The sequence below is a fragment of the Oculina patagonica genome, chromosome 10 (genome assembly GCF_052425735.1).
Source record: "Oculina patagonica isolate OP01 chromosome 10, crgOcupat, whole genome shotgun sequence".
Taxonomy (NCBI): Eukaryota; Metazoa; Cnidaria; class Anthozoa; order Scleractinia; family Oculinidae; genus Oculina; species Oculina patagonica.
In genome coordinates, this window is record NC_135767.1 from 14,645,126 (window position 1) to 14,668,663 (window position 23,538).

Below are 23,538 nucleotides of genomic sequence, written 5' to 3' on the forward strand. Positions count from 1 at the left end.
AAACAAATTTGGCCATCACTGCGGCTGTGGAAAATTTGCGTTAGCATTTAAAACGAGATTTAAAAGAAAAGAGTGAATTTTCCGGCAAGCCCAAATGATTGTATCGACCGACATCACTTCTTTACATAACAGCAGGAACTTATATGAAGCTAACTGCTGTTTGCATAAGTTCGTAATCAGTAAAAACTGAACGGTGCATTTAAATTAGATGCTGGCCCAGGTGGTTAAAAGCAACTTTTATTTTAACAGGATAAAACAACGCTTTCTCGGACTTTTGAAATAGCCGCTCCTGTTTATCATCAAGATATTTTAATCTCTCTTCAGTGTTGCTGGAAAATGGAAACCTGGTTTTGGATTCTTGGCTGGTTTCTTTCCATCTTGACGATGGCCGGAAATGGATTTGTTATCTTTATCGTAATCAGGAAACGCCAGCTTCGCACCAAAACCAACGCGTTCGTCGTTTCATTAGCAGTAGCTGATTTTTGTGTGGGGGTGAGTGTTGTTCCTTCACTGTTTTTCTGCGAGATATTGGGTGGATGCAACTCACAAAGTATGTCTTACAAAGTGATAGCCTTCACATGGGACCTGTTCTTGTACGCATCAGCTGTGAACTTGTGCAGTTTAGTACTGGATCGCTACATGGCGGTTGTGAAACCTTTAAAATACTTGACTTTTACGAAGCGCCGCCGTGTCATTCAAATGATTTCCTTATCTTGGACAATTTCATTTACTATCGATGTAATTTTAAGATCACTCTGGTATAGTTCAAAAACATCCCTCGTCATAAATATTTACGGATGGTTTTATTTAGTTTTTGAGTTACTCCTGTCCGTTATTGTAATTTTCTGCTTTTCATCCATGTTAATTGTTGTTTACAAGCACAGCCGATCTGCCCGCAACCTAGCCAAACAGTTAAATTTCAACCATCGAGTTTTACTTAAAATCCCTGAGACATCTGCGGTTAAAACGATGGCACTTGTTGTATGTTTGTTTCTTGTGTGCTACGGAGTTGCTTTGCGTTGTAGCTTTGTTTATGTTTTAAGTGGTCACAAATCTTGTGATGATTTCCATTACAAGATACCTCTACTAATTTTAAACTCCGCCGTTAACCCGTTAGCTTACGCCATTTTCAAGAGAGACATTAAGAAGGAGTTTAAAAGACTGATCTATTTTGTGATCTAACAAAAGTGTAACTTTCGATCAAAAAATTTGTAAATTGTCGTACTCAAGGTGGTTTTTCTCGGCATTTTAGCGAGGTTGTCTTTAGGACAATAGCGAGCTTAAGCAATGACGACAGGGACACCGGGAACAACGCCATGTGAAAAATGGATTTATGTTTTTTAGTCGAGAATCTCGCAATTTTTCAGATGTATTCAGTATATCTATTGGTTTAAGAACTAGCTCTAGCTTAATATGTAAAAAGAGCGTTTAAAGTTAACCTTCGTCGCTCACGTTCTCCAAAATACGGAGAATTTGGTCATTTCACGTTGTTGTTTTGCAGACAACAACCAAAAGAAATGTACTATAATTTCAAACGCACGTGCAGAATCATTATTATGTCGATAAAACCTTTTTTGGTAACGTTCTAGTTCACGTTGTCGCCGTAGTTTGCTTAAGCCTGGTTCTCATATGATCGTCCCGATCGCCTCTGTCGCTTCTGCCGCTTCAAAAAGTTTGCTTGCTCCAATCACCTCAGACTTTGCTAACGACAGAAGCGACAGAGACGATCGGGGCGATCATATGAGAACCAGCCTTTAAGCTCCCTTATGAAGTTCAATGTTCCCCAACGCCACCAAAATAGAGAAGAAAAACGACAACAACAGCGATAACTGAATCAAGCAGCGTGTGCAAAATGTCAAAAATGTTTCAATTGAATATGCAAGACTAATAAAGCTTTGTTTAGAAAATAAAATGCAAAAACATAAAAAAAAACATATAATGTAATTGAATCGCAGCTTGTTTGAGTGAAGCCTGAATTTCAGACATCCCTCTGTGCTCGCCTACTCGCCAGACGAGACGTCTGAAAACATCTGGGCCTAATGCCGTCCGGTGACGTCACTACTACACTTTGGTTTTAATTCATGCGGAAAAGTTTCTGTTGAAGCCATGAAATTGTGAAAGAAAATCGCTTCAATAAAGGATTACAGGGTATAAAATTGTTTTAATAGTAAACTATTGAAAACTTGAGACAAATGAATGAGATTTTAATCGACTGCAGGCTATATTCTTTTACGGAACCGACTTTAATAATCTGAACTGATTTGCTTTATCTAGCGATCAAAATATAATATGTTACCCAGCGGACAAATCGTGAGTACTTAAATGAATCAATTTAGACGGTAACAGAGGCATCAAGAAACGGAATTCAATACAAAAATATCCTACTTGACCGTGGGCACTGAGTTCAGAAATCACTTGCTCATCGAGGCTGCACTACATAATTAAGCGTCGAGCGGCTTTGTTGACAAAACAAGAATACGTAAAATTTGGCAAAACACTGCATGTCGAAGCGACGAATGCCGCCAACTTAAAACCTACCGATTTCCATTACTATTCTTCATCCGTAGGTAATCTAATAAAGTAATAAACTCAAGGTAAATGACTAATAAATTCATTTCTGGGAAGGTGAACTCATTCCAAACGTTTTCAAATTACAATCCTCGCGCGGTAAAATTCAGTCATAATTTCACATAATTATGCAAATAATTTTTAAATCAACCAATCAAAATCACTACCCGGTTTTCGGGTAGTGACGTCACCGGACGGCATTAGGCCCAGATGTGTTCAGACGTCTCTTCTGGCGAGTAGGCGAGCACAGAGGGATGTCTGAAATTCAGGCTAGTTTGAGTGGATAACGCAGCAATTTATGAATGTGGGAAAGTATCCTTTGCTACAAGCGAAGTCAAAGGAATAAGCGTAACTGCAGCTGTCTGCTGGCCCACCATTAGTGCACAGGTCTACAAAGCCTTAGGCCCCGTCCACACTGACCCGGGTAAATTTGAAAACGCATCTTTTTTTTTCTCCGGTTAGGCCAACCGTCCACACTGAAACGGCGTTTTCGGTCACCGAAAACGGAGCTTTTCAAAAACGCTCACCAATGAGCGTTTGGACTTGGAGCGTGAAATAGTGTATTTTTATATTTTATTGTAAATAATTTTAGAGGGCCACTGGTTTGTTAGTATTTTTTATGTTATTTTAGTGCTACCCTCGTTAAATAAAGACTTTACTTTTACTTACTAATGAAGCGTATCGTTTTCAAATTTACCCGGGTTAATGTGGACGGAAAACATTTTACGCGGCGTTTTCAAATTTCTCCGTTTTCAAATTTACCCGGGTCAGTGTGGACGGGGCCTTAGTTATCAGTCACCATTCTGGTAACAGTATCTCCAGTTTCTCTCAAGTCCGTGGTGTATAAGTACTGACATCTGCAGGCCACGCTTAAAAAGCGTCTTTTCTAAACGCCTCGGTCACCAATAGTCACCAATAGTAACATGGCTTCAAACGCGGCAATTTTACCCCTGGAGTTTAATATTAAAATCTTGCTCAGCAATCATCGCGGAGAACTTAAAACGATGCGAAAAATCCCTGTGTGGTTGCTTGTTTGTTTGAGAACTGTAGTAAACGAGTTCTTGTCGTGTGGATTGTTCCAATTTTCTTTTGGCTTTGTGAATGCAACTTAAAAGTAATTCTCTACTAATTTTCTCTCTTCCGTTTTCTAACATTGATTATTTCATTTTAAAATTTCGCCGTTTTCGTCCACTTGCTTATGGTTTTTAAAAAATTTGAAATGAAAGCCTGGTATGATAATGGTCACGTGTGGTTACGTATTCTAAGGGCCCAATTATATGGCGAATTTCAGCCCGGGCTGAAATTTTTATTGTACATGGAGAATTTCAGCCCGGGCTGAACACCTTTAAAATTGAATAATTATCGTGGCCGCCATTTCCTTTTGTTGAAAACCACCAAGGCGCATCCGCAAGCTCACTTTCAGCCCAGCAAACCGGGCTGAAATTTGCCATGTAATCAGGCCCTTTAAACTACGTCGTGTTTTGAGATAATAAACTTATCGGAAAATAATATGAGAGGTAAATACTGTATGTCAAAAGAATTACAAAGAAAGCTTCGATTACCCAACTAGAAAGCAAGATGGTCGATTGGGTCAAGTTAACCCTTGCCCAGTCAATAAGCTTGAAGAACGAGTTTAAACTAAACAAACGCGCGCAATATGTCATTAAAAATTTGCATTGAAGCGGTCTTTTTTTTCGCATTTTTTGGTTAAAACAAGGAAACTGTCCCCTTTTGTCGATAAAAAGGATTAACTTCACATTTTACTTTCAATTTCTGTCAGTTTATGGTGTTGATTTTGGCAAACTAGAACTAAAATAGGAACTTTGGCGACACGTTATCTGACTTGGAGTCCGGCTTCCCGAATTAACGATTCATGATGGCTGCGTTATCAGTTATATATTTAATAGTTTAGAAACCACTAAAGGGGTCCTACTCGTCGTGCCAAAACGACAAATCTTCATGGGGTGACAATAATGCGTTTTAGTTAAAGATCTTATTTTAGGGCCCTTCTTTGCAATCAGTTTCATAATAACACAGGCAGACAAGTCGCTGTGTTTGAGGCCTCGCGACGTAAGCGTCACGGTACGCGCTATTTGATCCCATACATTCACTGCAATTTGTAACGATTGACTCGCAGCTCGAGTCAACTGATCGTGAGAAATGCTCCATAAAATACTGAATTTCGCATCTTCTGATCCTAAACATTGATCTACTGTAAGCCAGATAAATAAATTGTTGTTTCTAAGCACGATCGATCTGCCCGCACATGAGACAGTTACGTTTTAACCATCGAGTTTTCTTTAAAACTCAGGAGAAGTCTACAGTAAAATTGATGATAGTTGTCGTATGCCTGTTTCTTGTTTGTTACGGAATTCCATTGCGTTTTATAAAATAACTCAGATACTACGCGCGCTCTGATTGGTCAAAAACCTATGTACTATTGTACCGGTAAAGTCCCGCTTCTGTCCCAACATGGCCGCACTACGCTCGATTACGCATAAGGACGAAGAATTAACTTAGTTTAATGTATTCTTTTGGTCTATCTAATGGTTAAAACGGAGGATATATGATTATCGTAAATGATCATTATGAAAATTTACTGAGGGTGGATCACAAAATTGAATTTTCCCGCCCACAACAGTTGAGCAAAGGCACTAGAGAAAACAAGACAAAACGCTGAGACAAACACTGACTGAGTGAGCAGTAACAGAATGAACAGGTCCGCTTTCACTGGATTGGAAAAAAATGGATATGGTTACATTCAACATTAACTCGGAAATGTTATTTAAAAGGAAATAAAACTGATCGAATTTGTCGCGATGAACTAGAATTATTTTGATGGCAAAACCTCACACTGAGTTCTTGTACGCGCTTAAATTATATCTTCAGTTTTACGAGCTTTCAGTGCTTTATCTCAAGTCCGTTATTCGGCGAAAACAAAAGAATACGGAATAAATAAATTCAGAACAAATTTCTAAAGAAGTGTTTGTGGAACTAACCTTTATTCTCAATACCTTCGTCAGTCTGTGAAGTTTGTAAACTTGCAAAGTTTTCGTGCAGTCTTTTACCTGCTTTTACTTTCGCGGTGAATGACTCCGGCCACAATTTGCTAGATTTCCACGTCAAAGAACTTTAAAATCGTTGAATACATTTTATACCGTGACAGTTTGTCTTTTTCCTTTCCTTTATTATGACTTTCATAGCTTTAAAGGAACTTTTAAACGTTTTTGTCGCGTCGAATTGTGGATTTTGTGTGTGGAGCTGAACCTGTGATTTATTCTTTCGGCCGCTGTGATTGGTTTACCGCGTCATTCGATGAACTTGTTGAGAATAAGACATTTGATCACGAAAAATAAAATAGATTCTTATTTCTTTGAAGGACGTTTCCTATAGTTATTTCATAAAAGCAATAAACCACACTTTCTAGGGCTTTACTGGCGTAATAAAGCCACTTGGGATGTTGGGAGAACACTGAAAAGCTTGTAAATCACTCGCCTGACGGCTCGCGATTTACAAGCTTTTCTCGTGTTCTCCCAACATCCCGCGTGGCTTTATTACGCCAGTAAAGCCCTAGAAAGTGTGGTCTATTGCTTAAGGAAGCCTCGGGTGGATTATATCATTAAAGGCGTGAAAAAAGCTGTCGGAGGTATCATGTTAGATGATTTGGCGATAAGTCACTTTAACTACTTTTGTCCGCTGGTCCCTTGTAACACACACTCAGTTACTCTTGAGTGCTATTGTAATCTTTTTCTTCGCATCGATGGTACATGTTGTTTGGAAGCACGCCCGATCTGCCCGCATCCTAGCCAAACAGTTACGTTTTAATCATCACGTTTTACTTAAAACCCAGGACAAGTCTGCGGTTAAAATGATGGCAATCGTTACAGGTTTGTTTCCCCTGTGTTACGGAGTTTTTCTGCGTTGTAACTTTGTCCTGGTTTCTAATGGTGAGAAATCATGTACTGATAATCTCCAGTACAAGGTAACTCTTCAGATTTTGAACTCTGCCGTTAACCCTTTAGCATACGCTATCTTCGAGAGAGACGTTATAAGAGTTTAAAACACTGATCTTTTTTGTGATCTAAAAAAAGCTTAAGTAAGTTAAGAGTCTTTAAAGAAATATATTTAGTTTAGTTTAATATATTAATATGTTTAATATACACTCAATTGTTTTAATTAAGGTAGCTCGCGATCGTCGTCGAGATGTGTACATCTAAACTTCAGCGAAAACAAATTCGTTAAGGAGGACGTAGGAGAAGTAAACGACAGAATTGAAGGTAAGGTTACCAATAAAAATTGTAGAAATGAACAAAAAAATGAAAATGAAAATGTAGAAAATAAAAGCCATGCGACGGATAAGGCCACAATGACTGCGATATCGATTTGCGAAAAGGGTTGTTCTTGGCGAGATTTGAATTGTAACCAAATATCTTGGCAGATGTTGCATTCACTCGCCGAAGATTATACATGAAAGACATTTTTCTTTCATTTGATCCCCAAGACGTTTTAAACTTCCATTCTTTTAATCGAAGAGTTCGATATTGAAAACGTGCCTCAATCCAGAATTCAAGTTTTGATTGGGTTAATGACGCTTAGATTAACCAAGCTGATACTAAAATAACTTGTAAAATATCACACAGTCCACTTTTTTGCATGCAAGTAAAATGGACACTTAATTTACCCCTGTCTTCTCTCAACATTCGCCTTTATCAACCCTCTCAGAATCCCCAAACAGCCGTAATTATTGTTTTGGTATGGCAAGACAATGTGCATAATCCGTGATATTGATATGGTTAAACCATGATCTTCCTTTCAAAAATACGAAGACAAGTTATTGGAACTGAATGGGAGGCGTGAAAGTCAAACAAGCCAATCAATGGTTGCGTCATTTCTGTGATTGGTTAGACGTTAATAGAAAACTCAGTATGTCAAAACGTCAATCGTTCAAAATCTTTTATCCGTTACTGATGCTTTCAGCTTGTTGATAAGGCTTAAAAAACAATAGAACTTGACGTCAAGGCGCATCACGATGATGTTTCCTGATGTAGAATTAATAAATATAATTTAAACTTAAAAAAATAATAGAAAGAGGAAACTTTGCAGTTATTGCCGATACGAAGGATTATCTCAGCTTTCAACAATGTGCGATTTTTTATATCGTTTAGTTATCGAGAACGCAGACAAGAATTAAATGCGAAAACAACTAGTTATTTGAATTGAACTGCAGGTGTGAAATACAAAGAGCCCGGTTTGTGTTTGCGTCATGCATCACTCTCAAGAAGCTTAGAAAACCAATATAAAAATGATCATATCGTCATCAAGCTATGACATATGACATGTCATGAAGGCTTAAAGACTATTTTATTCATCCATTGCCTGCGATTAGAAGAATTATTGGCTATCTCTTGATGGTACGATATCGTTAAATAAACCAGGCATCCAAATATAAATAATGCAATGAATTTGGGGTGTAGATATCAATCAAGAGCTGATTGGTAGTTACGTCATAACCTCTTGTTTGGCAAGGAGCTCGAAAAACCCATAAAATACGTCTAACTCGGCGTGTCAAAACTCGTCTCAAATTTTTTATGGAATAACCAGAAGGGTAAAAAAGAAGCAACGTTTCATGGTAACCATATATATGAGATAAAAAAAGATTACATGTCCAAAATTCCTTTGTCGCAGATTTAAGGCTGATTAATTTTTTTTATTTTTTTTATTTTTTGGTAACTTTGCTTTCATAGCACATAAACAAGAAAAACTTGCTCCTATTGCTGATATGAAGAATGTTTCCACTTACAATGTTTGTATCCCAAATAGAAACTTCGGCAGGAAGTCATCTGACTTGGCCTGGAGGTCGGCTTGTCTAATTAATGCTGCAAAGTGTTTGAGTCATCGCTGTTTGATTGGTTAGAAAAAAGAAACAACTAAAAAAGTCATACTTGTTATGTCAAAACGTCACTCAAAAATCTTTATTGGGTGTTTAATGTTTTAGCTATAGAATATATTTTACCATTTTTAGTTGAACTAATAACAAGAAAAGTTTAGCTATCAATGCGGATGTGGAAAATTTGCCTAAGCTTTTAAAACGTGATTCGAAAAATAAGCGAATTTTCCTGCAAGCCCAAATGATAGCATCGACCGACACGACTTTACCATGATAACTGAGTAGGAGCTTGTGCGTAGTAAGATGCCATTTGAATTAGCTAAGTTCTAATTAAAAATTTGAGCAATGAGGAGCCAGATGGTTATAAAAAAATAAACATTAATATAAATACGATAAAACGACGCCTCGTAGCTCTTTTTAAAAAACGCGTTCCTATTCATCATCAAGATAACTTGAACTCTCTACAGTGTAGCTGGTAATGGAAACCTGGTTCTGGATTCTCGGCTGGTTTCTTTCCATCCTGACGATGACTGGAAATGGATTTGTTATCTTCACTGTTTGCGGAAAACGGAAGCTTCGAACGAAAACCAACGCGTTCATCGTTTCATTAGCAGTGGCTGATTTCTGTGTGGGGATGAGCTTGGTACCGCCAATGTTCATCTGCGATAAAGTGAGTAAGTGCGATTCCCAAGGTGTATCTTCCAAGGTGTTAGTCTCGCTATCGGAGCTGTTCTCGATCGCATCAGGCATGAGCCTATGTACTTTAGTACTGGACCGCTACATTGCCATTGTGAAACCTTTAAAATACTTGACTTTTATGAAGCGTCGCCGTGTCATTCAAACTATTTCCTTATCTTGGACAATTTCAGTTTCTTTCACTCTATTTGTAAGGTCACTGATTTATAGTTACGAAACGTCTCTAGTCATGCAGTATGTTATTGACTGGTTTTATACAGTTCTTGAGTTATTCACTTGTGCTATTGTAATCTTCTGCTTTGCATCCATGTTAATTGTTGTTTACAAGCACGATCGATCTGCACGCATATTAGCCAAACAGTTGCGTTTTAATCAACGAGCTTTCTTCAAAACTCAGGATAAGTCGGCGATTAAAATGATGGCTATTGTTGTATGCTTGTTTCTGGTGTGTTACGGAATTGCTTTGCGCTGCAACTTTGTACGTATTTTTAGTGGTCACAAATTATGTTATGATATCCAATATAAACTGCCTATTGTTGTTTTAAACTCCGCTGTAAACCCTTTGGCTTATGCCATCTTTAAGAGAGACATTCAGAAAGAGTTAACAAGACTAATCTATTCTGTAATCCATAAAAAAGTGTAAGTGTACTTATACAAACTCCGGATAATTAAACTAATTTACAGGGTGGTAAACGGTGAAGCACCAACTGCATTGTCACACCTAGCGAAATAAGCCAGGATTTCTTACAGCCTCAGAAGAAACAATAACATCGTGGTCCCTAGATTTAATTCATACTTTGCAAAAAATTCAATTGAACATAGGGGGGCCATCCTATGGAATGCTGTTTCGTCGTATAATACAGGATCCCAATTTCCGGTTTTCTATCGAAAAGTGAAAAATGACAATTATATTAAGGAGCTTAATTTCAATGCTCAGTCGGTTCAGTCGCTCCCTAGGCATTACAATGACTTTAAATGTTACTGATTGTTATGTAATTAATTATTTTTATAGTAGATACGATCCAATTTAGTATATAAGCATTTAGTTGTAATTTAGAAATCTATTAGTTTATTAGTATTTTGTAATATTTAGTTTAATACACGACCCCACAAGCATTGTGCTTTAAACCCTATCGTGTGTAAATAAAGGTTTTGATGATGATGATGATGATGGTATTTTTAGCTGCAATGTCTTGTCTGTTTTAGTAAAGGTAGATAAACTTCAGATCTAACGTTTATCACAAAGATCAGGAGATAAAATTGTTTACTTCCGTACTTTATATAGGGCGATCTTTGCTGATGTCATTGTTTACATTTTGCCTAATTAGCGCGCATACGAATTTGCGTAGAGAAGGCATGCATCATGCTATAAAATTATACAAAGTGACTCCAGTTAATTATCAGCGAAATTGCCAGCTCTTTGTAATATTTAAGAAGATATAAGCGTTCAAAAACTGCAAAATTTAGGGGTGGCAAAAGCGCTAATGAGCCATTCATTCTTTGTCAAATATCAAGTTTTCAAACCTGCGTCACAGAAAATGTATTTAATACATCGGGCTTAAATGTATAGCGAAAGTTAATCGTACCAAGTAGTTTCAATATTCAGAATTGATATTTTTATAGCTAGCTTTTTCTAGCGCTTAAGCTCATGAGACAAATATTGTAAAGAAAGACTAAAAGCTGCCTACGCAAATATTTTTAACAGTGTACATGTAGCTGAACAAAACCAGAACATTTATATAACACAATTATCTAGACTGTAATTTAAAAATTCGTATTTTTTTCTAGAGCAAGTTTCGCGCGCCAGGGCACACGCTTTAGGCGATCCGCGTCTTGCCGCGTCTTTTCCGCCTGCGTCTTACCAGAAATGATTGTTTAAAGAGAAATAAAGAACGACTGTTTATCGGTCTAAGCGTTATCATGATGCTATTTGATGTTCAAGACATGATAAAATCCCTTAAACTCCGCAGTGTCTTTAATAATGCGTAATGCAATGAAGCTTCATAAGACAGATCATTGTGCTAAAAGGTACCGTATTTATTCGATTGAGCGCCCAACCTCGAATAAGCGCCCACACTGAAGGTAGGAAAAGTTTATAAGCGCTCAGCCTTAAATACGCGCTTACCCCCACCCCCCTAAAAGAGGGCACAAGAGGAATTTTGATAATAATTGAAGTTGAGATTGAAATCGACTAAGTACTACCTAAGAGGCTACCCCGAAGGCCGAGATTGTTTAGTCTTTTTACTGAAAATTTTCATGTATTGAACAGTTAAAATTCAGTTTTGGTGCATTTTCACGTTTAGTTATTATACATTGTTTTCTTGAAAAATAAACATACTACTTGCTAAAAAATGGTGAAAACTTAATAAGCGCCCACCTCGAATAAGCGCCCACTCTCAAGGTGCCAAAAAAGTAATAAGCTCCCAGTGCGCTTAATCAAATAAATACGGTAAACCGAGAACTCCAATAAAAACTTCGACGACAAGTTATCTGACAAGGAAACTTGGGAGGGCGGGGAAGGATCGAATTAGCGCCGTTTGATTGGTTAAGAAGTTTGGAAAATCAATTTAAGGATGACAAAATAGATACGCATGTTAAAACATTAAATAAAACTTTTATGATGAAGTCATTGATGTTTACAGCTGTATGTAAATGATCAAATGTATAATTCAAACTTTTAAAACGAAATTTTTGCAGTCATTGCTTGCGACATAAAGGATTTGCCTTTGTTTCTAACATTGTGCATTAAATCGTGATACTATTGATATGGTTTAACTTAAACTCGGACAGTACAAAACACAATTATTCGAACTGAATGGGAAGCGTGAAAGTCAACCAAGCCAATTGATGGTTGCATCATCGCTGGGATTGTTGGAAGCTAAGCAAACCCATAAAAATTGTCAAACTAAGCCTGTCGTAAATAATGTTTTCAGCTTTTTTATATTTAGGTTTAAAACAAAAATAACTTGACGTCATTGCGCATCCCGATATGTTGTTCGTTGCAGAAATAATAATTTTTATCGGTATATAGTTTTTTTTTAAGAAAACCGAATAGACTTTGCTGCCATTGCCGATATAAAGGATTGTCCTTGTTATAACAATGCAATTTTTTTATATTGTTAAATAAGAACTTAGACAAGAAATGCGAGGACATATAGTTCCCCGAATTGAGTGGCAATCATGATAGTCAAAGAGGCCGATTTGAGTTTGTGTCATGCATCACTCTTTAATTGGCCAAGAAGCTTGGAAAAGCAATAAAAAAATGATCATGCGGTGATCAAACTATGACATATGACATGTCATGAAGCCATGTAGACTATTTTTATTCATTTATTGTCGGCTATTGGAAGAATCATGGGCTATCTCTTGATGGTATCGATATGGTTGAATAAAACAGACCTCCAATTAAAAATATCGCAATGAATGGGAATTGTAGAAGTCAATAAAGAGCTTATTTGTACCTACGTCATAACTTCTTGATTGGTTAAAAGTTCGGAAAACAAGTAAAATATGTCTATGTCTTTTATGAATTGACCAGAAGGGTGAAAAAGAAGCAACATTTCATGATAACCATATGCGAAAAGAAAAGATTGTTCAAATTGCCTTTAACCGGTTGTCGCAGATTTTATAGTCAAAAACAAGAAAACTTGCTCTTATTGCTGATATGAAGGATCAGTGCCTCAAATTAATTAACAATGTTTGTAATCCAAATAGAAACTTTGGCAGGAAGTCATCTGCCTTGGCCTGGAGGACGACTTGTCTAATCAATGCTGCAATGTGTTTCCGTCATTGCTCTTTGATTGGTTAGAAGGAAAGAAACGACTATATCAAAACGTCACTCAAAAATCTTTATTGGGTGTCTAATGCTTTAGCTATAGAAAATATTTTAACATTTTTTGAACTTATAACAAGAAAAGTTTAGCTATCAATGCGGATGTGGAAAATTTGCCTTAGCTTTTAAAACGAGTTTCGAAAAATGAGCAAATTTCCCTGCGAGACTAACAGATGGCATCGCTTGACATCCCTTCTTTACATAACAGTAGTAGCTTGTGCGTAGTTAGATGTCATTTGAATAAGTAAAGTTCCTAATTAAAATGGAACGATGCATTATAATTAGTTGAGACCAGATGGCTATAAAACAACCATTATATAAATATAAGCTAAGACAACGCGTTTTCGGTCTTTTGAAGTACTCGCTTCTATTCATCATCAAGATAATTTGAACTCTCCACAGTGTTGCTGGAATATGGAAACCTGGTTCTGGATTCTCAGTTGGTCCCTTTCCATCCTGACGATGACTGGAAATGGATTTGTTATCTTCATTGTTTGCCGGAAACGGCAGCTTCGAACCAAAACCAACGCGTTCGTCGTTTCATTAGCATTAGCTGACTTTTGTGTGGGGATGAGCGTGGTCCTGTCACTGTTCTTCTGCGAGAGAAGTGGGTGCGACTCCCAAGTTGTGCTTTACAACCTGATAACTTTCATATGGGAATTATTTTCGTACGCATCCGCCTTGAACTTGTGCAGTTTAGTACTGGATCGCTACATGGCCGTTGTGAAACCTTTAAAATACTTGACTTTTATGAAGCGCCGCCGTGTTATACAAATGGTTTCCTTTTCTTGGGCAACTTCTATTACTTTTACTGTGTTTGTTAAGTCACTCGAGTATAGTTCAGAAAAGTTTCCTATCATTAATATTGTAAACTGGTTTTATGTGGTTTTTGAGTTATTTTTATGTTTTATTGTTACCTCCTGCTTCGCATCCATGTTAATCATTGTTTGCAATCACGATCGATCTGCCCGAACTTTAGCCAAACAGTTACGTTTTAATCATCACGTTTTGCTTAAAACTCAGGAGAAGTCTGCAGTCAAAATGATGGCGGTTGTTGTATGCTTGTTTCTTGTGTGTTATGGCATCTTCTTGCGTTGTAGTTTTGTTTATATTTTTAGTGACCACAAATCATGCAATGATCTCCAATACAAGCTACCTATTCAGGTTTTGAACTCCGCCTGTAACCCGTTAGCTTACGCCGTGTTCAAGAGAGACATTAAGAAGGAGTTTAAAAGACTGATCTATCATAAAAAATGTAAATAAATCAGTCGCTTTCATAAAGATATAATGTTAATTTGTCAATATGGCATGTTCGATTCGAATCTAAGGCGGCTCCCTTAAACTGGAAATGGAAAATAAAGGAACTGGCAACAGAAAATAAGTGAGAAAAAGATAAAGAAAACTAATGTAATTTAATTTTACTTGTGTTCGAGGCAATAGACATAGCAAGCGTATCTCTAAATGGTGACGAAGATTTGTTATCTACCAGATAAATCCATTTGTACTTCTAAATAAACGACATACATGAAACAAACGTTGTAATTATTCCTTGTGTTTATGGAACATACAGTTTTTCCTTCTCCCCCCCCCCCCTCCCCCCCCCCCCAACCAACCCTCTTCAAAAAGCTACAAACGTTAACACCATACTTTTAATGCACGACGCATATTCTCTTGTCTATGTATTATCATAGCCCTCTTAGATTTTCTAGAGAAAAAAAAAATTATAACATACCCTACAGTGTACCTTCATTATCGAACGATAAATATGGCAGATCATGATGATTTAACGTCAATACCATGAAATTAAAAATAAATAGAAATTTAAAATTCAAAAATGGAAAATCTGGAACTCCAATAAAATCTTCGATGACATGTTATCTGACGAAGAGACGGGGAAGAAAGGGAAAGGATCGAATTAATACTTGTACTGTTTGTTCGAAGTCATATTGGGCGCGTAATTTAAAACATCACTTTTAAATTTTTTAGATGAAATCACTAATGTTTACAGATGTATGTTTATAAGATGGGAACGTTTGTTTGCGCACCCCACCACCTCCCCTTTTCATGCCCGCTGTGTCTCTTGTGGACGTCCTGTTCCCGTTTTATTGGTTTTAGTTTTTTTTCCCGTTTTTGTGCCCTCACCTTTACTGGGCTAATTACAATTTTTGTGATAAATGTTTTTGTAATAGGTGAGTGAAATTAATTTTTGATTAAATCGGCTGGGGGTCTTTAACTGCCCCTAGCTAGTTTTACTCCATATAGCAGTGTTCTTAGTGTTGTTTGTGCGCAGTAAACAAGCGCGGAGAATGTAGCTCATTATTAAATTATTTTTCGCCGAAAGGGAGAAGGCAAAAATAATTATACCTTCATCAGGCTATGACATAATTATGACATGGCACGAAGGCATGAACACTATTTTATTCATTCACTAACGTCGATAAGAAAAATCAGTGCCTATCTCTTGATGGTATTGATATGGTTCAAACAGACTTCTAAATATAAATTTAACAAATTGACATCAATTTTTTATGCGTCTGTCCTGTTATTGATGATACATTGCGTCATAACATTGTCAAAGTGTTGTAGATCCACGAGCCGCTAGGCGAGTGGATCTTCAACAAACTTTGACAATGTTATGACGAAATTTATCATCAATAACAGGATAGACGCATAAAAAAACTGATGTCAATTTGTTTTTTAAAATAACAAAAAGCCAAAACTGTTTTTAAAACGAAGGAAAGAAATCTACGGTGGAGATGTGATTGCCGTACGCCTGCAGAATCTAAATTTTGTCGCTGTAATTCGGAGAATCACACTCACAGGTTCGTAAATTAAAAGTTTGGTAAGAATACCGCCAGAAATACAAGAGAAAATTCGAATTGTTCAACTAACCTTTAATCCACTGAAAAGTGTTCACAAAATAATCCGCTAAAACGCGGTTTAGCTTCCTAATTTCATTGAGAGCACACATTTCCGCTCACCGCCGATTTTCGGTCTGAATCCTCGATAAACATCCTGATCTCTTCGCTGTCAGGTTGCACTGGTTTCTTAAGTTTTTACCGATAAATTTTAGATGATTTCCTCATTGAAGACTTCTAGTTTTGTGGAATAATTCTCGCCTTATCAAGAATACAGCGCTAAATCAGTGCTGAAAAGATTGACAAAGCCTTCGCTGATTGCGTCAGCTACGAGTTTCATGCGTCTGCACTCTTATTGACAATGAAAATTAGCCAATCAGCGCGCGAGAATTTGCTCAGTTATTGTAAAAATCGAAATGAATGGTAGGTTTATATATCAATCAAGAGCTGATTGGAAGTTACGTCATCACTCCTTGATTGGTTAGAAGCTCAATAACCCATAAAATATGTCAGACTTGGTGCATCAAAACGTCAATCAAAATCTTTATGGACTAATTGATGTTCTCAGTTTGCTTTAATTTAAATTTAAAACAAGAACATGCGAATAATAAGCAGCCTTTGAGATCCTAGATTAAATAAACATCTGCCACAAGAAAAGACCGTTAAAATGTTAACCATTTATGCTTTAACTATTAACAACGAACGTTTTGCTGATGAATGTGGGTGTGGACAATTTGCCTTATCTTTCAAAACAAGATTAAAAAAATGAGCGAAGTTTTCTGCAAGCCTAGCTGATGGTATCGGCCGACATCTTTTCTTTACATAACAGATTTTGCTGGTGCGTAGTTAGATGTCATTTGAATAAGATAAGATCGTGATAAACTAAATGGAACGATGCATTGTAATTAGTGGAGACCGGATGATTTATAAAACAACCTTGATATGAACACGATAAAACAATGCGACGCTTTTTCGGTTGTTTGAAATACCACTCCCGATGCGATAATCATCAATATAAATCTCTACCGTAAGCTGGAAAATGGAAACATGTCTCTCGATTCTTGGCTGGTTTCTTTCCATCCTGACGATGACTGGAAATGGATTTGTTATTTTCATTGTTTGCAGGAAACGGCAGCTTCGAACGAAAACCAGCGCGTTTATCATTTCATTAGCAGTGGCTGATTTCTGTGTGGGGATGAGCGTATTGCCGTCATTGTTTTTCTGCGAGATATTGAGTGAATGCAACTCACAAGGTTTGTTTTACAAAGTGAAAGCCTTCATATCGGAGCTGTTCCTGTACGCATTGGCCGTTAACTTGTGCAGTTTAGTACTGGATCGCCACATGGCCGTCGTTAAACCTCTAAAAGATTTGACTTTTATGAAACAACGTTGTGTCGTTGAAATGATTTCCTTCTCTTGGACAATTTCAGTTACTTTAACTGTGTTTATAAGATCACTCTTCTGTATTTCAAAAATACTTCTTATTAATAGTTTTTGAGTTATTCCTGTGTGTTATTGTAATCTTCTGCTTTGCATCCATGTTACGCATTGTTTTAAAACACGATCGATCTGCCCGCACATTAGCCAAACAGTTACATTTTAACCATTGAGTTTTCTTCAAAACTCAGGGGATGTCTGCAGTTAAAATGATGGCAGTTGTTGTATATATGCTTGTTTTTTTGTGTTACGGAATTCTTCTGCGTTGTAGTTTGTATATATGTTCGGTGATCACAAAACATGTTATAATCATACACTCTTTTTTTTTTTTATAAGAATACAGTTTTTCCGACCCAGGCTGAATATTCTTATTTTTCTGCCGATTTATGCTTAAATATTCTTATGAACATTCTTAGAAAATACCGTTTCACATTTCCGTTTTAACAAGTATTGGGTAATCAATTACAAGTGTTTGGTGTCCAGATCTGTATTGTGTTACATTGTGCACATGAACGATTGCTTTTCGTTGCAGCCTGGTGGTTTTGGCTTTAAACATAGCATTCCTCACAGAGATAAAGTGACGGAAACGATAATACCTGATTTTGTTTCAACTAAAAACTATATTCTTTTCAAAATCTCAGCCTCGGGTTTATTCTTAAAATATTCTTAAAAATTCGCAAATTTCAGCCTCGATATTCTTATAAACTAGATTCTTAAAAAATAAAAAGAGTGTATCCAATACAAAGTGCCCCTTCTGCTTTTGAACTCCGCCGTTAACCCTTTAGATTACGCCGTCTTCAAGAGAGATATTAAGAAGGAGTTTAAAAGACTGAACTATTCTGTGATCCGTAACAAAGTGTCAGTAATTTAAGCTGCAATATTTTTTTAAGTAGCTTAACTTCGAATTCAAATCTAACAAAGCTCTTCAAGAATGTCCTCGAACCAGTTATGGTACGTCAAACACGCTCCATGGACATGGAACAGGAAGGAAGAAAGAAAACTGATGTAAAATAATTTTGTTTTAATCTGAGTCAATAACATAACAAGGGTAGCTTAAAAGGCGAAAACAGTCTTTCTTGACGAGAATTTGTAATCTACGAGACTGTAAATCTATATGTTCTTGGTAATCATTCTTCGCGTTTTCACGACAGTTTTACTTCTCCTTTTACCCTTACAAAGCTTCAAACTTATATAACTATACGTATTCATAAGAAACACGGACATGAATGATGAATTAAGATTAAAATAACAGTTTTCAAGAACTAAATATAGCTCGGTCCTTCCGCACTTTCAGAAATTATTCGTTTTCCACTGAAAGCTAATCCGCCGACTTGAGAGTGAAAAAATGAAAATCGAAATTCCGTGCAGATGATGAATTACGAAAGCTTCGGGTTAATCAAATCATTAACAGCGCGCAAAATGCTTTCTAGGCCTGAAGTCAGTCTTGGTCAGTCTTGTACGATTATATATAAGAAATTCAATTCAGCTGCTTTTGTCCGCTAATCTGTGATAAATGTCCAGTCCGTCATCATGTTTAATACATCCGCATCAAGGCAAGCCACTATTTCAATGATACACATGAAGTCGATTCGCGAGAGACTTGGCCGAAACACAACAAGGTTTTTTGGGAGGGTAGAAAACGCTGACAAAACGATTCGAGTCGTCACGACTCGTGTTACTAAAATTCGACTTTGGTTTCGATTTCTTTTCGAGGCGCGGTGGCCTAATGGTTAGTGCGCTGGACTCCGGGTCGAACGGTCCGGGTTCGAGACCTGGCCGGGGCACTGTGTTGTGTTGGGAAACACGTTACTCTCACAGTGCCCTCTCCACTCAGGTTTATAAATGGATACCGTCGAACTTACTTCTGGGGTTAACCCTGTGATGGACCAACATCCAAACCAAGAGGGAGAAGAAACACAACTAGATGCTTCATGCTATAGAAAACGGGATAAGCTCCAGCCGGATAGGCCATTAGGCTCGAATGCAGACCTCACCTTTTTACCCCTTCGACTCGAGATGGCTGATAACTTTATTTTGTAACAAAAAGCGAAAAATACGGAAGAACTGTTAGAACTTCTTTGCGTTACAGCGTGCTAAGCCTTATGGACCTGAATGCAACGGCATTTTGACAGACATGTTTCCCCAAATTTGCAATTTTTGTGTTCCTATTAATGAAACCTAACTTTAAGGCAATTAATTTCAACCTCCAATTAGAAATTATATCGAAACAAATTGAATGGGTTCGAGGCGTAGAAGTCGATCAAGCGCTGATTGGTAATTACCTCATCACTCCTTGATTGGTTGAAAGCTCAGAAAACCCATAAAATATGTCAAACTCTGCAAGCCAAAACGTCAATAAAACTCTTTATGGTTTGGTCGATGTTTTTAGCTTGAATATACGAAGTTAAGACACTGAATTAAGTATAAACATCTGCGCCAAGAGAAAAAAAAAACGTTTAAAATGATTCTTAGAGGTCTTTTGTCTGTCGCAAATTTTATACAATGAAGCTAAAAACAAGAAAAGTTATAATTCGTGTTGCTTTCATGAAGGATTTTCCTTCGATTCAACTAAAAATGTGCGTATCCTAAATAGAAACTTCGGCAGCAAGTTATCTGAATTGGAGGCCGGCATGTATAATTAATGCTGACAGTGTTTGCGTCATATCACTGTTTGATTGGTTAGAAGAAAAGAAAACCACTAAAAAGTCATACTCGTCATGTCAAAACGTAAAAAGTCTTCATGAGGTGACTATTGTTTCTAGCTGTAGACGATAAATTATTGCACCATTTTATTTGAACTAATAACAACAAAAGTTTTGCTGATCAATGCGGATGTGGAAATTTGCCTCAGCTTATAAAACGAGATTCGAAAAATAAGCAAATTTCCCTGAAAGACTAACAGATGGCATCGGCCAATATCACTTATTTACATACCAGTGGGAACTTGTGCGGTGTTAGATGTCATTTGAATAAGTTAAGTTCGTAATAAAAATTGAACGATGCATTATAATTAGTCGAGACCAGATGGTTTATAAAACATCCTTTATATAAACAAGATAAAACAACACGTTTTCGGTCTTTTGCATTTGAAATACCTGCTTCTGCGAAAATCATCAACATTACTTGCATCTCTCTACAGTGTTGCTGGAAAATGAAAACCTGGTTCTGGATTCTTGGCTGGCTTCTTTCTATCCTGACGATGACTGGAAATGGATTTGTTGTCTTCATTGTTTGCAGAAAACGGCAGCTTCGCACCAAAACGAACGCGTTCGTCGTTTCATTAGCAGTGGCTGATTTCTGTGTGGGTATGAGCGTAGTGCCTCCGATGTTCTTTTGCGATATAGCTAGTAGATGCGATTACCTAGGTTTGGTTTACAAAGTGATTGCGTCCATAAGGGAGCTGGTTTTGTACGCATCAGCGGTGAACTTGTGCTGTTTAGTACTGGATCGATACATGGCCGTGGTGAAGCCTTTAAAGTACTTGACTTTTATGAAGCGCCGCCGTGTCATTCAAATGATTTCCTGTTCTTGGACAATTTTAGTCATTTTCACTGTTCTTGTAAGATCACTCAAGTACAGTTCAAAGATAAATCTTATCAATAATATTGCCGGCTGGCTTTATACAGTTTTCGAGTTATTGTCGTGTGCCATTGTAATCTTCTGTTTCGCATCGATGTTAGTTGTTGTTTGTAAGCACGACCAATCCGCCCGCACATTAGCCAAACAGTTACGTTTTAATCATCGGGTTTTCTTTAAAGCTAAGGAAAAGTCTGCAGTTAAAATGATGGCTGTTGTTATATGCTTGTTTCTTGTGTGTTACGCAGTTGCTTTACGCTGTACCTTTGTGCATTTTTTTAATGATCGCAAATCATGTAATGATGCCGAATATAAAGTGCCTATTGTTGTTTTAAACTCCGCTGTAAACCCTTTAGCTTATGCTGTCTTTAAGAGAGACATTAAGAAGGAGTTTAAAAGACTGTTCTGTCCTGTGATTTTAACAAAGTGTAAGTAAATTTAAGCAGCGGCATCTTTTTCAAGGTAGCTTAACTTCGAATTTACCGAAGCGGAGCTAATCGTCCTTAAACCAGTCATGATATGATAAATTCGTTATTAATAAAAAAAAGAAAGAAAACCGATGTAAAATAACTTTGTTCGAATTCGTTCTTTATGAGGCTTGTATCAACTAGCTAAATCTATTTGTAATTCAAAATAACCCAGTTAAGAAATGTTGTAGTCATTCCTTCAGTTTAAACGATGATTTTTGTTCTTATTTCACTATTAAACTTAAATAATTATACTTCTTTATTTGAAACACAGATATGAATTAATAGTAATGTAATAACATTTTTTAAGACAAATAAACGTGGTTCGGTCCTTTCGCACTTTGAAAATTGTGCATTTTCCGCTTATGAAGCTAGTGCTACATGTATGTCTTGAGATTCTGAAAGTAAGAATCGAAATGAAGGTTGTAACACAATTCCTTGTAGATTTATATGAATCATGGAAACGTGGCTTAGATCATAACATTAAGGGCGCCGAAAAAGCTGTCTAGGGCGGAAGTATCTGAGGTAAGATGGTATGGCAAGACTTATGGTTTAAGCTTTAAAATATGTTTTACCATCTACATTTGAAATACAAATAACATAATTTTTCTGATCAATGCGGATGTGGAAATTTGCCTTACATGTAGCTTTTAAAACGAGATTAAAAAATTGAGCGAATTTTTCTGCAAGCCAAACTGATGGCATCGGCCGACATCATTTCTTTCATAAAAAATGGGAGTTTGTTCTTAGTTATATGTCATTTGAAGTAATCTAACTCTTTAACCCTAGGACGTACAAGGGGGGGGGGGGGATGCGCCCCCCCCCCCCCAGCTAAAGATATGTAACGTTTTGTCATTCTTCGTTCAAATGGATCAGTCGCTTCAGGTTTTCAAACACTTAAATTGAAAAAAAAAAAAAAAAAAAAAAAAAAAAAAAAAAAAAAAAACTAACAAAATTTGACCAGCAATGCACAGACAATTAATGGCTATGTTAACTATCCTTTGTCAAATTCGGTCATTGGAATACAAACAGGAACAAGTACTAGAGACCAGGTGCTGTTTAAAGCAATCCTCATATGCATATATTAGGACAAAGCTCTGGCCTCTAATAGAAAATTGAAACCCGGCTTTGAACTTTCATTCGTTTCTTCTTACCTAAAAAAAGGTTAAAAAAAAAGGTTGTTTATAGTGGTCATGCACTTAGCTTCATATCTCTTCGAGATAGCTAGTTCACAGGAATGCCACTGAAACAGAGGAAACAGAAAATTAAATGAAAATTATCGGCGATGACCAAAGAAGTAGTGGTTTGTTTGCTAAATATCATTTACATATACGGTGCATCAGACAGGCAAATTATAGTTAATATTAATAAAGCGTTTTAGCTGTAGACGTTACCTCACTATTTTTAATTAAACTAATAGCGAGAAGGAAGTTTCGCTAACGTTTGTTGTGATATGAAAAAAATGCCTCAGTTTCTCAACCACGACTGGAATAATAACCGAACTTTACCAGCAATGCCCAACTGACGAAAACGTAGTAGGGTGAGTAAATCGGAAATACGTTCATCAGACGACTAGATATCTTAAAATTAGCCTTAATAAAAGCACGGTAAAATCTCTCGTCAGTGCAGCTTGACGTAAAATCTTTAAGAGGTGACAATGATGCTTTTTAGCTGTATATTGTTTTGGACCCTTATTTGCAATCAGTCTCATAATAGCGGCAACTTGCAATTGAACGTCGTTAAATGCATTTGCATAAGTAAAGTTCTTAACAAAAAGGGGAAGAGGTGTCCAATAGATGTGACCAGATGGTTTGAAGCAACTGTTAAACTAGTGGTAACCACAGGTCAGAAAGTGCGGGCCTTGACGCACTTAGAAAAGGTACTGGTACGAGAGTGCGTAATTTTAGATGGCAGTGTCGATGAATAAATGATTAAATGGACAAAAGACAATTATCCCGAGTAACGCGTCACGCAAGGAATGCATGTTTTTATCGTTTTGGGAAGTGTAATCGAGCACGCGGTGTGAATTGAGATGTGATTTTTCTCAGTCGGTAAACTCGCTATGTTGTGCTCGCCTTTTATTAACGTGGCGCGATTAATGATAAATCACGCTTAATTGCCGTTAACCGGCCGCGAACCAGTCAGAGTTGTTTTTTGTCGGATTGACAGTTTAGTGAAGTGTAGTCGAGCACGCGGTGTGAATTGAGATGTGATTTT

The 23,538-nt window shown here is 37.0% G+C and overlaps 4 protein-coding genes across 4 annotated transcripts; all 4 read left to right on the forward strand.

Annotated features, from left to right (window-relative positions):
• The first annotated feature begins 336 nt into the window (after positions 1 to 336).
• On the forward strand, positions 337 to 1,833 carry LOC144667097 (histamine H2 receptor-like). The gene has a single exon (XM_078528475.1). It carries the CDS (start codon positions 337 to 339, stop codon positions 1,180 to 1,182), a length of 846 nt encoding a protein of 281 aa, XP_078384601.1. The 3' UTR covers positions 1,183 to 1,833.
• Positions 1,834 to 8,898: 7,065 nt separating this feature from the next.
• On the forward strand, positions 8,899 to 9,794 carry LOC144667277 (5-hydroxytryptamine receptor 7-like). Its single transcript, XM_078528672.1, has one exon. It carries the CDS (start codon positions 8,934 to 8,936, stop codon positions 9,792 to 9,794), a length of 861 nt encoding a protein of 286 aa, XP_078384798.1. The 5' UTR covers positions 8,899 to 8,933.
• A 3,603-nt stretch (positions 9,795 to 13,397) lies between these two features.
• LOC144667278 (trace amine-associated receptor 5-like) lies at positions 13,398 to 14,246 on the forward strand. Its single transcript, XM_078528673.1, has one exon. It carries the CDS (start codon positions 13,398 to 13,400, stop codon positions 14,244 to 14,246), a length of 849 nt encoding a protein of 282 aa, XP_078384799.1.
• Positions 14,247 to 20,429: 6,183 nt separating this feature from the next.
• Positions 20,430 to 21,290, forward strand: LOC144667279 (histamine H2 receptor-like). The gene has a single exon (XM_078528675.1). The coding sequence runs from the start codon at positions 20,430 to 20,432 to the stop codon at positions 21,288 to 21,290; it is 861 nt and encodes a 286-aa protein (XP_078384801.1).
• The last annotated feature ends 2,248 nt before the right edge of the window (positions 21,291 to 23,538 follow it).

Excerpts from the sequence above, each read along its gene's own strand:
- LOC144667097 (XM_078528475.1), top strand. The coding sequence starts at position 337 with ATGGAAACCTGGTTTTGGATTCTTGGCTGGTTTCTTTCCATCTTGACG.
- LOC144667277 (XM_078528672.1), top strand. The coding sequence starts at position 8,934 with ATGGAAACCTGGTTCTGGATTCTCGGCTGGTTTCTTTCCATCCTGACG.
- LOC144667278 (XM_078528673.1), top strand. The coding sequence starts at position 13,398 with ATGGAAACCTGGTTCTGGATTCTCAGTTGGTCCCTTTCCATCCTGACG.
- LOC144667279 (XM_078528675.1), top strand. The coding sequence starts at position 20,430 with ATGAAAACCTGGTTCTGGATTCTTGGCTGGCTTCTTTCTATCCTGACG.